Source organism: Carassius carassius, chromosome 30 (genome assembly GCF_963082965.1).
Source record: "Carassius carassius chromosome 30, fCarCar2.1, whole genome shotgun sequence".
Lineage (NCBI taxonomy): Eukaryota > Metazoa > Chordata > Actinopteri > Cypriniformes > Cyprinidae > Carassius > Carassius carassius.
Window position 1 is genome coordinate 2,395,606 of NC_081784.1, and position 18,132 is coordinate 2,413,737.

The 18,132-nt window shown below is 36.3% G+C and overlaps 1 protein-coding gene across 4 annotated transcripts in view; it reads left to right on the forward strand.

Annotated features, from left to right (window-relative positions):
• The window catches only part of LOC132110397 (golgin subfamily A member 4-like), a 45,932-nt gene that overhangs the window by 26,677 nt on the left and 1,123 nt on the right, over positions 1–18,132 (forward strand). For 3 of the 4 annotated variants that reach the window (XM_059516967.1, XM_059516965.1, XM_059516964.1), the window contains 11 exons: positions 713–811; positions 900–1,055; positions 1,230–5,233; positions 5,338–5,459; positions 6,619–6,749; positions 7,193–7,279; positions 8,537–8,554; positions 9,086–9,154; positions 10,601–10,676; positions 13,651–13,748; positions 16,980–17,066. In XM_059516967.1, coding sequence (XP_059372950.1) covers positions 713–811; positions 900–1,055; positions 1,230–5,233; positions 5,338–5,459; positions 6,619–6,749; positions 7,193–7,279; positions 8,537–8,554; positions 9,086–9,154; positions 10,601–10,676; positions 13,651–13,748; positions 16,980–17,066 — 4,947 coding nt within the window. Of the gene's footprint in view, positions 1–712; positions 812–899; positions 1,056–1,229; positions 5,234–5,337; positions 5,460–6,618; positions 6,750–7,192; positions 7,304–8,536; positions 8,555–9,085; positions 9,155–10,600; positions 10,677–13,650; positions 13,749–16,979; positions 17,067–18,132 lie in introns of all 4 variants that reach the window. The other variant, XM_059516966.1, reaches the window with a different exon arrangement.

The following is an 18,132-nucleotide window of genomic DNA, read 5'->3' on the forward strand; positions in this document are numbered from 1 at the left end:
CGAAAGGGACTTTTCTTACCCCTTATACAATTCTCAATAGTTCCATTATTTGTAATATATGTATAATTTTATATTATATATTCCTTACAAGATACCAAATCTTGTAGTCATTTTAAACACAACCTAATTTTTTACATTTTATCCCAAATAACCAGATGCCTATAATCAAACATCCCAATACAATCAGCATTATAACCCACAATCAACTTAATTCTTCCACATAGCCTTTTAATAAGGTGTTTTTATATCCATGGGAAAATGTAAAATACACTCTGTTTAAATGTAAATTAATTAATGATAATGATGTCATTTATCGTTTTTTCATACTTTTTTAAATAATTAAAAAGATTTCATATGAAAACCTTTTTTTCAAATATTAAAGTAAGATATTTTATGTTGTTGTTATTTTACTATTAACCGCATTTTGTGTTATTTCTTTTTTTAAATAATATAACAATAAATTTGGCCATGAATATAACCTTTAATGCTGAAGTGGCAATAATAAAAATGAATAAAACTTTTGATAAAAAATTATGATAATTCCCCATCCTCTCTGACCGTTTAAATTAAGCAGGCCATTTATGCTACTGTACCTACCATAACTTGGTTTTAACACATGGACTGGAAATAGTTTTGCATTGTGGGCATTACAGTATTAGTGTTTAAAAATGTCCCATCAAACATGACAAATGTTAATTTTGCCACTTTTCAGAAATCCTCAGAGGACAGGATTGAGGAAATGGAACGATTACATTCAGAAGCTATGGCTAACAAAGAACAGGAACTAAGTGCCCATATCAAACAAGCAGTGGTATGCCCTACTTTTAATTTCTTTGGTAAACTATAATCAGTTCATGCTAATATTAGCTATTTGCACCAATCCACTTTATTTACCATAGGAACAGTGTCGTGAGGAATTGTTGCGGTTTGCACAGGAAAAGGAGCAGCAGGTGTCTCTTGCACTGGAGGAGGCTGAGCTGCAGAAAGCTGTGATTCAGTCTGAAGGAGAGAACAAAGCCAAGGAACTACAGCTAGAGTTGGAGTCAGCCAGAACGGTGATTTAATCTGCCACCTTATCTAAGGATTGCTTAACATGATATCCTTATTGTAGTCGAATAGCCAAATGAACCCATAGATATGAAGCCATCATGCATGAGAATGTGAATGTAAGCAATTCCATATCTTAGCGCTGTACAATCCTTAAAATATATATATATTTTTTTATACAGAGAATTCAAGAACTTGAGAGTTGTCTAGGTAGCTTGGAGAAGGATCCTGCCAACTCGGATAAACTATCTGTACAACTAGAAGAGCAGAGAAAGAAACATGAGGCTGATATAGCTGCTTTAGAAGAAGTACATAAGCAGGAGCTAGAAAAGACAAAGACAGAGCAGATAACAGCCCTTAATCAGCAGCGTGATGCTGCTGTGGAGGAGCTTGTGGAGAAACATAAAAATGAATCTATTCGAAAAGACAAGGAGGAACAGTTCCATTCTCATGTGGAAGACATGAACAAAAAGATGCTTGATAAACTGAGTGACAAACAAACTGAGATTGAGACCCTGTCTTCTGAGCTTAGTGAGGTACTAAATAGTAAACAACAGTTAGAAGAGAGACTGTTAAATGTGGAGACAACTAGTGAAACTACAAGACAAGAGTTTGAGGAAAGACTGAAGGAAGAACGAGCAAAATATCAGGCTGAGATTGAAGATGTGAAACAGAAAGAACAGTCGTGTGCAGGGGAGGAGAAAATGCTGAAAGACGAGATAAATCAGCTGAAGATTGTGTTGGAGGAGAAGGAAAAAATACTGGAGGAACATGTGCTTAGAGAAAAGACTTTGCAAAAAGGAAGTGTACAGTTTGAGGAGTTTCGACTCAGGGAACAGTCAAATAAAGAGGCCCTTGAGGAATCAAGATCTCAGATTAGCACACTTACTGAAGAACTCCAGCAAACCAAGAATCAAGTGAAAGATCTTGAGCAAACCCTTGAGGCAGTGCGCAATGATGGTCGGGAGAAAGAAGTGTATCTTGAGCAAAAGACAAGTGAACTTCAGGAACTAGTGCAGAAGATGGAGCAAGTCAAGAGGGAACTGTCTGAAAAAGAAAATATGCATGCTGCAACCTGCAAAACTATGCAAGAGGAGCAGAACCGGTTGAGGAAGCAGCTGGAAGACCAGAAGAGTTCTCACGAGAAGAAACTTGAGAACATTAGGAAAGACATGGATTGCAAGCTGAAATCCCAGGAAAACAAGATGGATAAGTTCAAGCAGAAAGCCAAGGAAGTGCAGGACAAGTTGAAGAAGCAGCTTCAGGATCAAGAGGAGAATGCCAAAGCAGAGTTATCCAAGAAAGATCAAGAGATAGAATTGAAAGACCAGCAACTGAAGGAGAAGATCCTTGACATGGAGCAACCAAGCTCTGAGGGCCTCAGCACCGCCATGTCTGATTTGGAGGCCAATCACAAAGAACACTTAGTCAAGCTTCAGTTGACTCATAAACAGGAGCATGAAGATCTTATTCGTCGCTGGCAGGAGAAACTCAATCAGCTTGAGGAGGAGTTGCAAGAAAAACATGCTCAGTCTTTGCAAGAAAAAGCCCAAGAGTTGGAAGAGATCTCTCAGCTGCTTGTTGCCAGCAGGGAAGAAAAGGAACAGGTTATGAAAGACATCCAGAACCTCAGGGAGGAGCTTGCCATGAGGGAAACCACTGTGCAGAAACTACAGACAGAGCTCAGGGAGGCTGCAAGCAAGCTGGAAAATCTATCTGAAGGGGAGGGTATACTTACAAGACAAGTCGAAACCATGGAAAAGAATCTGAACCAGGCCTTGACTGAAAGAAACCATTTGCAGGACGAATTGAGAAAGGCTGAGGAAACTAATAAAACGAAATTCCAGAGCATATCTGAAGAGTTGGTAAACACCCAGCAAAAGTTGAATATGGTTGAAACGTCCAGGTGTAAAGAGGGCGAGGATCTCCAGAGAACACTAGAAGAAAAAACTGCTGAACTCCAAAATAAAGAAAAAGAGTTCCAGACGCAATTGTGTGCCATCTCAAAGGAGTTTGTGCAGTGTTGTCAGGAAGCCCAGACTAAGTTGGATGGTTTCTCTGTTGAACTGTGTAAGAAAGTTGAGGAACGAGTTGGGGAGTTACAACGCCGAGTGATAGATCATCAGAATAAGGTCATATATCTAAGAAATATTATCATGACGAAGGACAACAGAATAAGCACTTTAGAGAAAGAACTTCAGCAGACTTTGGATGAGAACCATAATCTAAAGAGCTCTCTTGATGAGGTGACTCTTCAGTTTAGGGCAAGTTCAGAAACTCTTAAAGCCTTACAAACCGAAAGAGAGTCTCTGCAATCCAATGCAGAGAATCATTCCCAAGTACTTTCTGTGAAAGAACTTCAAATCAAGCAGCTCTGTGAGGAAAAAGAACACGTATCAGGAAATCTCCAAGCAAATGTTTTGCAAATCAGCAATCTAGAATCAGTCATAAATGACTTGAAGACCCAGTTAGCAAGTAGCATAACTGAGAAAGAACAAGCCATATCTCTGCTGAATCAGCAGCACAATGAGGACAAGGAAAGAGTTACATGCCGAATGGGAGAGACGGTGGAAAGGCTTGAGAAAGAGAAGACCTCGCTTCAAGAGCAGGTAGACTCACTTAGGAATAAGTTTTCTGAGCTGAAAAAGAAGTTCAGTCAGAGTCACAGCTCTGTTAAATCTTTTCAAGATAAAGTTGCAGACATGGAGAGGCAGATTGCTGAGAAGGACAACCAACTTCAGATGCTCACTGCTAGCATTGACAATCACTCTCTTACTAAGTCAGAGATGGACCAGGCTCTTAGCGAGAAAGAACAAAGAGTTAATGCCTTGACCTCAGAGCTGGAGAGCTGCTCAAAGAAAGTTTGTGATCTGGAGGAGCAGCTAGAGTTGCGGAATAAAGAGCGAGAACAACTCACAGCTGATTTGCAGCAGCACTTTACCGTTAGGCAGAATGAAAAGATGGAGTTGATGAAGCAGGTTCAGGAAGCTCAGGACCAAAGCTCTCAAAATGGTGCCCTAATCCAGAAAACTGAGGAAAGTCTTCAATCTTTGAGGAAAGACATTGAAACAGCCAAGCAGGAACTGGAATCCCAGCGAAATGACTTTGAGAGGGAGAAGGCTGAGATCCTGAGGGCGAAAGAAGAGGCTGTGAAGGCAGCCCAAGAAAAGGCGTCAGCTGAAACAACTGGTAAAGTAGCTGAGTTGAAGAAGAAGGCAGAGCAAAAGATTGGCATGATTCGTAAGCAGCTGACATCACAAATTGAGGAAAAGGAGCAGTCTATCAAAGACCTGCAGGCACAGTTGGTAGGCATAAAGCAAACCCAGACTGAAAAAGAAGAACGGATAAACTCTCTAGAGGAAATTGAGAAGACAATGGAGGAGGCCAATGCAAAATTAAAGGAAGAGCATGAAAAACATCTACAAGAATTGCAACAGAAAGAAAACAAGGAAAGACAGGCCTCTCTGCAAAACCTAGAAGATATGTATAAGGATAAGCTTGCTGCTCTTCACAAAGACATTTCTGCAAAAGAGGAGCAATCTGCTACTTCTGCTAGAGAAACTTCTTCAAGAATTGGAGAGCTTGAGACCAAACTCTCAGAATCGAATGAGCAGATTGCAAATTACCAAACCGAGGTAAGTCGCCTTAAAGCAGACCTGCTTGAACAGACAACTCAAGTGCAGGAGCTGCAGCAGACTTGCTTGGATCTTCAAGAACAGATCAAGGAGAAACAGATTGAAGAAGTTGAGATGGAACATGTTTCTGAAGTGCAAATGACTTCCAATAGATTAGGAATGGAGCCTGCAATGTTAGCGGCCAAGGAAAACGTGGAAACTGTCAGGTACCAAGATGACTGGACAAGTCAAAAGGACTTGTTGGTAAAGGAATATGAGGAGAAGCTTCATGATTTGCAGCAGAGGCTAGAAGAGAAAGAAAATGAGCTAAAAGCACAACAGAGTTCAACTCAAGGAAACGGGGAGACCGTTAATGAGTGCCTAATCAACAATACAAACACCTCAGAGAGTGATCTTCAGAGAAGGCTGGTAGAGGTTGAGAATGAAAAGCAGAAGCTTCACAAAGATTACACCAGACTAGTGAAAGACCTTCGGTCTCTAAGGAAAGAACATGAGAAGGATCTGGAATTCCTGAAAAAAGAAATGACAGAGGAAAGCGAAAAGAAGCTCAAGTAAGATTTAAGTGACAATTTTAGAAACAGTTGAGGATAGGGATGCATATGTTATGCTACAGTATTCTTACCAGGGTTCATATGGTTGATCTTTTTTTAAACAGGCTTGAAATGGAAGATATGGAAATGAAACAAAATTCAGCTCTTAAGCAGTTAATGAGGGAGTTCAACACCCAGATTGCCCTGAAAGAAAAGGAACTGGAAGGTTCAATAAAGGAAACCATTGGTAAGAAGAACATATGACTTATTTCTAGGAGTCTCCTAAAACTGTTTTAGGGCTCTACGGTACAAATTATTGCTAATGCTACTATGGTAGTACTGTTTTACAGAAGACTAAGATGGGTATAATATAGAAGCCAATTTCTTACACTGAATAAAAAATCAAAAAAGGTAATTGTGACTTTCACAATTCTGACTATTTTTTCTCAAGCAATTACAAGTTGACATCTCGCAATTCTTCTTGTAGTTGGCAATACATTTTTTTTCTCAGAATTGCATGATATAAACTCGCAATTCTGACTTTTACGCAGAATTGTGAAATATAAACTCACAATTGCTAGAAAATTAGAATTGCAGGATATTATGTCGAAATTGTGTGTTATAAAGTCAGAATTGCGAGATATAAACTCGCAGTTGCGAGTTATAAATTCCACTTCTGAGGAAAAATTACTAGATTAATTTCTATCTCCCAATTCTGACTTTATAACTTGCAGTTGTGTTATAAAGTCCGAATTGGTTGATATAAACTCGCAATTCTGAGGAAAATGTCAAAATTATGAGTAAATATTTTGCAATTTCGACTTTTTTTCAGAATTGTGACTAATTCTTAGAATTCTGACTTTTTTCCTACAAATTTAAAGTATAAATCTCACATTTCTGAGAGTTGAGAGTTAATATCTCGCAAATCTGAACTCATAATTGCTCACCCAAAAGTGAAAAATCTGGCAACATTAGTCCTCATTTGTTTATTTTTATTTTTTTATTTAAGGAGCATTGTGAACATTATGCATGCATTTTTTTATTCCAAAGAAGAAAGTAATTCTTACTGTTTTTGGAACAATGTGAGGACATAAAAGACATTTTGGAGTGAAGTACTCCTTTGAGTGCAAAAAAAAAAAAAAAAAAAACACCAAATAAAACCAAGTACTGATAGTCCTGGAAAGCATTGAGGACATAAACGACCTGTGTTTTCATAGTTGGTCACATTTGCTGATTTACTGGCCACGGGAAATATGAGATATGAAATTCATGATTGGTTTACCATGTGTTTTCAATCCTGCCATGTAATGCATTCAGTGTGGAACTTAGTGTTTTATACTACTAGTAACTGCATGGTGACCTTCATGTATTCTTACTGTACTTTCCTGTTTATTTTTTCCTCACAGAGAAAGCTCAGGGTGTGGAAACCGAGCTTATAAATAGCCATCGAGAAGAAGTCAGTCAACTTCAGAAAATAATCGCTCAGAAGGAAGAAGACCTGAACAGAACAGTTCAGCGTTACGAACAGGTCCTTCAGGTACGGCAAAATAACGCGAAACTGTAGCTTTTGTATGCAATTGTGAGTTAATGGCCAGAAGATGCATTATACGTTCAACTTTATAGAAAGACATGGGAAGAATTTTGCAAGGAGTTTATTGCTTTTGCTAAATTCCACCACATAAAGTCAGTGAGTTCAGGTTTCAGCTAATAGTTTGTGTATCATCAGGAAACACTTACCTCAGTCAACTAGCACTTCAAACTCCCCCTAGAGCTGTAGGGAATGATGCAGGCCTTATGCTGCTTGCATACATCCTAACAGAGATGTATGCTAACTGTTTGTGATAGATCTTGTATATCTAATTGTTTACCCATGCATTTTAAGACCCAAGTTTATTACCTGAAAACGATTACAGTATGGCAACACTGTAAAGTGGTTTGAAGAGAAAGGACACATTTGCTCAGAGTTTGGTCTCCCTGTAGAGTCGTGAGGTGGAGATGGGCGACCGCGTGTGGGAGGTGCAGAAGGAGTTAGAGGAGCTACAGCAGAGGAGTCTCAGTGGCCCTCAGGTACAGCCACAGTTTACACACCATGTCCCGCTGGGAGCTATTTATTTTTGTGGTTTGTGTGGATATGCATGAAAATGAGAGTTGCCATGTTTAATTAAATGTAAATTTTATACTAATTTAATTATTTAAAAATAATGCAATTAAACATGCAAACCAAAAAGTTTATATATATATATATATATATATATGTGTTATACATATATCTCATATGTTGTTGTATGTTAGAGAATGTGTTAATTTATATATAATAATAATATAATTTTTTTTTTATTATATATTTATGTATATTTTATATACTAAAGTTATGTTAGTCCATAAATGTTTATATAAATACGTTTCTATATAATAATAAATAATCATATAACAAATGATAAATTAATGTAATATATTTTATTAAAACGGAAAGCCATAGTTAAAATAATAAATCTTATTTAAGATTTTTTTTTCTTAATATTTGCCATTAGCTTGCAGCATTAGTGTTTGATCATGTTATATTTGTATTTTTTGAACTTCGACAATAAATTTAACATACAAAGTGATGTTTCCCATATAAATTTGATTTATAAATGAACTAGTTAACCATTAAACACATAATGATGGAAAACCCTTCAAATTTGGGCAAATTGTACATGTCAAAGAAGGTCTTTCTTTATCATTGTTTTCTTCTTTCTGTGTATCTTTGCATGTTTCTTGGTGTCAGACACCTATCCTGCTGCTCTTATTCTGACTAGAAATATATATATTTTTAGCATTAATTACTTTTTTGTGTTCCTCATTTGTAAGATATAAGCATCTTAAGTTAATGAATATAGATGTAAATCTCGGAATCAAAAAGTTGAAATGTCAAATCAGCTGCATGTGTTATCAGTGATGCATTTAATGGCATTAAACATTTATTTACCTAAAAAGTTAACCTTGACAGTCAAGTCTTACAATGTAGAGTCTCACTCTCTAGTCACATAATAGACTTAATTTACAGATTCTTAAGATTCAGTGTAATAGACTCAATCCAGTATAGGCCACAAGAATGAATTTCCTGAGAAGCTTTGAAATGCGTCCCTGAGAAAGAGGCCTTAAACAGACAGTCTCGGTTCTCAATTAACCACTCCGAGAGCATCCTGAGCTGTTAGATTCATGCCGTGGTGAGCACTGCATGCTTGGAAAGAGGCAAAAACTTGAGCCTTGTTCAGGATAAAGTGGTCCATATTTACATAATTATGCAGTTGTGTGACCTACCGATTCTGTTTTGTGTTTCAGGGTCTTGACGAGTTAAAGGTAAGGTTTTATTTTTATTTACTTTTCGGATGAAATCCCCTGGAAACTAACTTGTAAGGACTGCTCAATATGAAAAAAAAAACTCAGTAAGAAATTAATATTTTTATTCTGCAGTGATGCATTAAATTGAGCAAAAGTGCCAGACAATTATAATGTTACAAAAGATTTCCATTTCAAATAAATGCTGTTCTTTTAGACTTCTATTCATCAAATCAAATTTGCATAAAATTACTAAGCAGCACAACTGTTTTCAACATTGATAATAATTAGAAATGTTCCTTGAACAGCAAATCAGTATATTAGATCATGTGACACTGAAGACTGAAGTAATGATGCTGAAAATTCAGCTTTGCATCACTGAAATAAATTACATTATACTTTTTACTGTATTTCTGATCAAAGAAATGCAGCCTTAATGAGCAGAAGAGACCTCTTTCAGAAACATTAAAAAATCTTACTGTACCTCTAAATGTTGCTCTTTTCATTTGTTTCTATTTTTGACCTCTGGTCTTTCTCTCTGTGTCCAATTAGGTTCAGCTTGCAGAAAAGACGACCATGCTGAGTGAAGCCAGGCTAAAAGAGCAGGAATACCACGACAGGGTAAGTGAAGACTATTCGGACTATAAGTCGGACTATAATTTTCGGACTACAAGTCGCACCTGAGTATAAGTCGCATCAGGCCAAAAATACGTCATGATGAGGAAAAAACATATATAAGTCGCACCGGACTATAAGTCGCATTTATTTAGAACCAAGAACCAAGAGAAAGCATTACCATTTACAGCCGCGAGAGGGCGCTCTATGTTTTCAGTGTAGACTACAGGAGCACTGAGCAGCATAGAGCGCCCTCTCGCGGCTGGAGACGGTAATGCTTTCTCTTGGTTCATTTCTCTCGGTTCATGTCAAATTAATTTTGATAGATAAGTCGCACCTGACTATAAGTCGTAGGACCAGCCAAACTATGAAAAAAAGTGCGACTTATAGTCCGGAAAATATGGTACTAATAGAAAGACAGAGAGCTTAGCTTGTTGAGTGTCTGTGCCACTAAACAGTGAGCTAGCTATAAACATCGCTGACAGTTTAACTTACTTTAGCTTGCTCTGTCATGTTGTCCTGAATTAGGAAACTGACCATAGAAAGAGCTAGAAATGCTCGCGTTTGCATGCTTAAGTTGCATATAGTATGTTTTATCCCTAAGAAGTGTTAACAAATGACAATGAAAGAATGAGAGGAGCATTTACCAACCGTCACATTCCTCCAGCTGTATAAAACCGAAATGAGATTAGATTCATTACACTGCACATCTGTTTACTCTTATTTCAACTTTACAAACAGTTACAGCAGAGCTCATGCTGTTTATCTCCCCACACACGAATGCAAACTCACACGGGGAGGTGCACACACTGGACAAACCTTGATTTTTATAATCCTCCTTCTCTCTGGGCCATACTTCTGTGCAGCCATTGTGCTGTACAGAAAATCATAACTTAATGACCGGTCTTTTAAAAATTGCATGTAAATCTTTTATTATGCTGTATTATGACCATATCTTGGATTCAGTCTTTTAGTTAACTTGTTTTCTTTCAATTAGCAATTGTATTTATTTCTGGAACTGTTCGTAGATTTCTTTGATCTTAGTGAAAAAGGCATGAGCTCCAGATCAACAAGGCCTACGATCTGTGAGTTCAAAAAAGAAATACAAATAATCATAATGGTGATAAAATAGCATAATGAGATATTTATAAGCAGGGGTTAATTATTATTATTTGTTTTTTGTAGGCCGGTATCTTTTGAATAGGAACACCACAAGTGCAACCAAAAGTACAAAGATATCAACTTTTTGGGGAAGTTATTATATTAAGTGTGAGCACAGTCAATCAATTTAAGTCTAGTCTGAAAATATTAAAATCCTGTCTAGTTCCTTTGGATAAAAGAGTCTGTTCCTGTTATTTAATTTCTCAAACCTATATAAAAATATAGACACAAGCTTGAGGTCTTAAAGGTCAGTTTTGCACTAGAGGTGTAACTTTTTTTTTTTTTTTTAAGATTCATGCTCTAGAAGACAAACTAAGACGCTCCCATAAAACCGCAGTGGTGACTCACCTGGGAAGCTCTTATAGAGGTAAATAACCTTAACTGTTTTCTATTAAGATGGTTTTTGAATGCTATATTGTCTAGCTGTGGGCAAGCAGACCGATGTTTCTGAAGCCAGCTGTTATCCAGATGTTATTCACTGTTATTTATCTATTTGTAATGTGAATTTGGGAGTTTTAGCCAGCTAGTGACTTTAAAATGCTTGTCAAGTATCTCCTGTAACTCCCAGAGGTTAATGAATGATGTGGCACACTGACCCTTGGCAGATAAACCTCACCTTTATTCTCACTAGCTCTGAGCGATCAGTCACCGCAGGAGAGCAGCGCTTCAACCCTGCTATCAATCACACACACATGTGGAGCTTAAACATATGGGTAGCTAGAGGAGAAAATCATCCCTGCTGGTGTCGAAGAGCTCCTCTCTGAATCGAATGCTTTTCACAGACTGTGTTTTGCCCCAGTTCCCATGAATGACCCCAGATTCAAGGAAAGATGTGCTGTGTCTTTAATACTTGCAAGGTTTGGACAAGAGCAGCATCAGCATCAAAATAAAATCTTTTATGTTCCTTGGTGGAATGAATGTCATATGGGTTTTGGATGTGAAAGGAAGAAAATGCAGACAAAATGTTTGTTTTCAGGTGCACCAGTCATTTAATATTGAATTGTAAAGCATAATATCAAGCAATTTGCATTGCATAATCATATATTTAAAGATACAGATACACTTTTATTCAAGGATGAATTAAATTACTCTAAAGTGACTTTAAATGTGTATAATGTTACAAATTATTTATATTTCAAACAAATGCTGTTCTTTTCAACTTTTTGTTCTTAAAATAAACTTGGAAAATTTAAATGTATCATTATCCACAAAAAAATATGAAGCAGTACAACATGTTTTATCTTAATGTTTCTTGAACAGCAAATCAGTATATTAAAATGATTTCTGAAGATCATGTGACACTGAAGACTGACCGTTGAAGTGCTTTCAACTTTTTAAATCGAACTTTTTCTTTTTTCACAGAGATTGTTACAATGCATCCTGCAATTGCTTAATCTGCAAAATATACTTGCAATGCTGAATTTGTTCCAAAGAAAGTGCTTTCTTTCTAGTGTGTCTGTGATGCCTTACAAACTGTCTAAGTAAATGGCTTGTTAGGTTTTATAACATAGGTATCCTAACATAGGTATCTTCAAAAACACCATAGAGCACTGAAATGACACTGAAATTTCTCTGCATTGATAGTATTTATGGATTTTGTTCATTATGCAGTCAACAGTTTAAGCATGTGCTAACAGCGGTCATAAACCAGTCCCTCTGTATCATTCAAACAGTGTTGTTCTGGAGATGAGAGCGCTCGGTGTGGCTCGTGTTACGTCCCTGTTGACCCAGACTGGGCTGATTTGGGGTCAGTCGGACAGGTCGGGTTATTTATTAGCCCCTCATTTCTCCATGCTTCTGATCAAAAGCCTGTTTGGGTTTCAGTGACACCGTGAGTCCCAGCTCTCTCTGTCAGGCTTTCTGTTCCTGGACGTTCACCACCCTAGTGTCTTAAGCACTGGTTAAATGGGCTTTCCAGAGAGACACACGGCTCCTTCTGCTAATTGCCAGTCATTCACAGGTTTAATGAGGCAAGACGGCTGGCTGATCGGTTGTACCTCCAGTGTTGTTTGTGCACGCTAGATACTGTAATGCAAAAGTCAGTTTCACTTATAAAACTAATTGCTTAATGCTTACATCACTTCCATGAGACATTATTGAAGATTAACTGCACATCTGGGGTGCTCGTGACGCTTATGATGTTTACCACATGTGCATATTCTTTTTAGCAAGAGCATGCACGCTATTGTTCAGTAAATTGGAGTTTGTAAGATTGTTTAAATGTTTTTGACAGAATCCACGTCTCACCTAGACTGCATTTATTTGATGAAAAATACACTAAAATGTAAAGTATTATAAGTTTAAAAAACCTTTTTAATATTTTAATATAAAATTTAATTTATTCCTGTGACGCAATGCTGAATTTTCAATTTACTTTATTTTTGTTTTATTTTTATATTTCAAAATAACAGCATTTATTAGAAATGGGAATTTTTGTGGCTTTCGTTAAATTGAGTATTTTAGTTTTTTATTATGTGCATCTAATACATCGCTTTCCTTGAGATACAAAATTGTGTAATTTTGTCGTAGATGTTGAACTGGATAATTTTGTGTCGTTCGCTTTGCATCAGGTTTTCCGACATGCTTTTTTTTATAACTCATGTTGTTTTTTGTTCATTCACGGTCTCAGCGTCTCCTGTTCTGTTTCTGCTCTCACTTCTTCATCCATTAAAAGGAGAGTGGAAAACGGAAAGGCCCCCACCTCGACTGAGCCAAAGCTTCTTGTATTTAGCCACAATGGTGTCATTATAGTGTTCCAGCGTCTCTGTGAGCCGGCGCTCTTAACTACGCCGCTGGAAGTGATTTACAGGCTGATTATTGCCTCGCAAGGGTCGTGGGTGTGTGTTTAATGAATGTATGAATTCGTGCTTATCTTATACATGTCAAAGTAAGATAAAAGTGTCCTCGATCTCCACCGTAGGGTTCTGAAAGATTAACTCTTACTATCAGCCACACTTCAGATTTGAAACAAAACCCTAAACTGTATTACAATTTTTGACTCATCATTTCTAGTTGCATTTGTAGCAATGCACATATTTTCTCATCCGATCTTGTGATTTTAAATTTTTTTACATCCTTTCTGACTATATTGGTTCAACTGTTAGAAGATGAGTGTTTGGAGGATTTATAAGTTCGTCATCTGGCTGCTCTGGTTTTAATTACGGCCCTGACAGAGCGGCGTTTAGCAGAACTGGAGCGAACGAGGGAACAGCTATGATTCTGTACAGGCTTACTTGAAAAACAGCAACTGTTTCCTCTTAAACTGAGCTTAATGTCTCTAGTTCTCTTAGGTTCTCTGTGATAATGATTATGATGAATCTGCGGTTGGTTTGTCTCTACAGATATGTCACACAACAGCGTAGACCCCTTCACCCAGCCGACCGAATTAGAGTACCTCAGGAAGGTCTTGTTTGAGTACATGATGGGAAGAGAGACAAAGGTACATTTTTGGGGTTATTATAACACTTTATGATGATTTGATTCAGGAAAGGACTGCTTTTGGTTATACAGTTGTTATACAGTATTATTTGAACAGAATTGTTCAAATGTGTTTATATATATATACACACATATATACATACATACATATACATATACACACAAACAAAAACACACTGGGTTTTCTGAAATTCTGAAACTTCATTAATTTATATTAATTTTCATGTAATTAAAAATTGTATAGTAATTAAATGGCAAGGATGGTCAACATGGCAAATATTGATCTAATTTTAGGTTACATGAGGATCAGTGTTGTTATTGTTAGCTGAAACTCTTGAAAATCATGTTTTTTTTAAAATAAAGCTAAAATAAAATATGACACTAGATGGAAAACTTTAATGAAAATTGGAAAGACTGCTTTGGCCACTAGAAGTTAAATTAGTTGAGGTGCTAAAATTCTTAAAACCGAAAATAAATAAAAGCCAAACAGAAATATTTGAAAAAGATTAAACGAGAACCTGAAAATATAAAAATAAAATCTAATGTAAAATATTAATAAATGCTAAACAAATACTCAATAAATTATAAGTAGTAGATAAATAATATTAAAATAACATTGATTTGAAAGCGACAAAAAATGTAGCTACTGCACATGTAGGATAAACCCATATTATCTTTCCCACAATGCACAGTTTTCCACCACATAATAATGCCATTTGTTAGAGGAAGGATGCAGTAAATAAGTGTGATGGGGAGTCCGGATGGAAGCCTGTAAAATAACTAATTCCCATGAAAACGTTTTGTGTCCGTTTAGCAGGAATCTGGTCAGTTAAGCCAGGACTAATTAACAGCTCAGTGGATGCTGCCCTGAAGGCAGCAGGGTTCTCCCTCGCTGCGAATAAACAGTCGGTCCTTATGACATCACTAGAGGCCTCCCTGTCAGAGAGGAAGTCCTGCGGGCGACCTGGAGGCTCGTTCTCATCACATGACCCACTAGTGCCTGTATGATTATAAGAGAGATGCTGAAGCGGACGGCTGCACTGGTTCTGATTAGAGCTGTGTATGGGTGCTGGCAGATCTCTCTAGGGCTCATTACCCAGCAGGCAGCAGATCATGAGCGTTTTGTCTTTGCCAGATGTAATTGCTCACAGAACAGTGCAGGGCAGCAGCTCCGCTAAAGACGGGCGGCAGCGTTGTTGATGTTAACTAAAAATACAAATATTCAAAATGTATTCCTCTGATTTAAATAACAAAAAAATTACATTTTAAAATAACAAAAAAAGTTAGTACTACTGAAAAACCCCGAAATAAAACAAGCTGACATTGAAGTAAGTACTGAGATTATTAATACGTTTGTTGTGTGTGTGTATGCGTATATATATGTGTGTGTATATGAAATAAATATATATAATAAATGAAATATTTTATATATATGTATATATATATATATATATATATATATATATATATATATATATTTATATATATATATATATATATATATATTGGGGTGTAACGGTACGCAAAAATCACGGTTCGGTACGTACCTCGGTTTTAAAGTCACGGTTCGGTTCATTTTCGGTACAGTAAGGGAAAGAAATGCAAACATTAAACTGCAGGTTGTTTATTACTATAAACTTTTTTTTTCAATTTTTTTAAATACTTTTTAATAAAATATAGATAAAATAAAAAAAGAATAAGAAATAAAATACTGCTGCAAAGTTCTCCACTTAATAAAATACTCTCAGTCTCAAACCAATATCATATAATAAAATATAATAAAATATAAATAAATAACTATGATTACAGTGCAGCATTACCAATCCCAGCTTGTATGTCTGCTCATATTTAAAAAATATATATAACTTTTCCAAAGTGTAAAGTGCAGCATCAACCGTTTCAGTTTTTAGACCTACTCAGATTTTGTTATTGCGTTATTGCGTTAAATGCCGACAGGAGCTGCGTTTGAATTACAATCGTTTTTTTCCTAGTTGTAGTGATGTTCACACTCGCGTGATGCCTTTTGAAAACCTTAGGCCGGTGACACACTGGCATATTGCACCTGTCAAACATCGTCTATTTTGCCGTCAATACTGTTGACGGTGTCCTTTATCAGTAGGCTTCATATTTATGCTCAACATGAAGTATAGATATTGTTGTCGTGAAGACAAGATCCTGGTGTCACCTACAGCTGAAGACTCTCGCGAGTATTCACACTGGAAGCGTATACGTTTTCAAACAATGGGTATAATTCTTTCAACATTTGTTTTTATAACAATACACCATACTTTCATACAAAACGATTAAATAAAATGTTTATATGGGTAAATACATATTTGTTTTACTTAATTTTCTTTTCTGGCAAAATTGTGAAAACACTAGACATTGGCATTGTTGTTAAAACTCTTGACATGCTTATTCTGTGCATTTTGAGCACGTTTTGTGTTAAATCACATTTATTGTCCATCAAAAGTGTGCTTTCACTTTAATTGAGCGTGAGCAGCACAGCAAAAATAGACCGGACGCCGAAACCCCTGCTGCACTGCTGTTCACGCGACGCTCCTGCTTGACGCTCACGCACTGCTCCTGGTCCTGGTGTGAATGCACTCATTGATTAACATGGACGCCGGAAAAAATACGCACTGCTTGCGTAAAAAAGCATGTTCTAAAGTTAAACTTAATTTATATTATAGCGTATATATTACTATTATGTGTATGTTTATATTTATATATTTATAAGCAATTTAATAAAATTGACAAATGCTCATAAAATGACTAAAACTAAAATTAAATTAAATTAGAAAAGTGAATAAATACTACAACTGAATACAAATATTACTAAAATAACATTGAGGGTCTCTTTTCTGTAAAATAGTCGTAATTTCCATTCTGGTCCAACATTTCATGAAACTGTACATTCGTGTAAAAACAGAAAACATGATTGATGAACAAATACAATTATTTTAAAGGCATAGTTCACCCCAAAAAAAATTAAAATCTCTGATCTCCACTGACTCCCATAGTATTTTTCCTTGCTGTGGGAGTCAATAGGGACCATCAGTTGTTTGTTTGCACACATTCTTAAAAATATGGACAGTGAATAAATGATGACAGAATTTCTATTTTGGAGTGAACTATCCCTTTAAGTTGTCATTTCTTGCTTTTATACTATAACATTAAATTCTGAATTTCAGTTTAATTTCTTTTTTTCTGTTGCCTCTTGTTTTTTCAGACAATGGCCAAGGTTTTAACATCCATGCTGAAGTTTCCTCCGGACCAGGCGCAGAAGCTTCTGGAGCATGAGGATTCCCGTGTGATGGTGAGCGTGTCTGTAGTATACAGAAGCAGCTGTGAGTGTAAGCATAGGCTTCAAAGACTCTCCATATGTTAACAAACCGGCTGAAACATGCATCCCAGATGTACAGCGCTGATGCACTGATGTTCATTCTGCAGTTCTTGGGCCTAGAGATGCTAAATGAAGCCCATATGTGTTTCTTATCAAATGGTTTGTTATAAGGTTTCTCTTTCCTTTCCAGTATTCCATTGAGTTGATATAGTATCATTATATCAGAATTCCTGACGTTTATTTCAATTTCTCCAGTTGTTTAATATAAAGTAAAATATAATTGATTTCTGTGATGTGCAGCTGTATTTTCAGCATCATTTCTCCAGTCTCCAGAGTGACATGATCTTCAGAAATCATTCTAATATACTGATTTACTGCTAAAAAAAAAAAAAAACATTTCTGGTTATTAACAGTGCTGTTGTATATTTTTGTGGAAACTGATATAAATGTACTTGCTGTGATATTTAATGCATCTTTGCTGAATAAAAGCATTAATTTCTTAAATAATAATAAAAATCTAACACTGTTGTAGATCATAGTAACTGTAGTAGAACATACAGTGGGGTTTTAAAGTTTGGGAACCCCTTGCAGAATCTGTGAAAATGTGAATAATTTTAACAAAATAAGAGAGATCATACTAAATGCATGCTATTTGTTTTATTTAATACTATCCTGGGTAAGATATTGTACATAAAAGATGTTTACATTTAGTCCACAACACAAAAATGGCTGAAATAATTAAAATAACCCCATTCAACAGTTTGTGAACCCTTGGTTCTTAACACTGTGTGCTGTTACCTGATGATCCACGACTGTCTTTCTGTTTTGTGATGGTTGTGCATGAGTCCCTGAACAGTTAAACTGAGAACTGTTCTTCAGAAAAATCTTTAAGGTCCTGCAGATTCTTCAGTTTTCCAGCTTCTATCGCATCTTTGAACCCTTTCCAGCAGTGAATGTGTGATTTTGAGACACATCTTTTCACATTGAGGACAATTGAGGCACTCAAACACAACTATTAAAAAAGGTTCAAATGTTCACT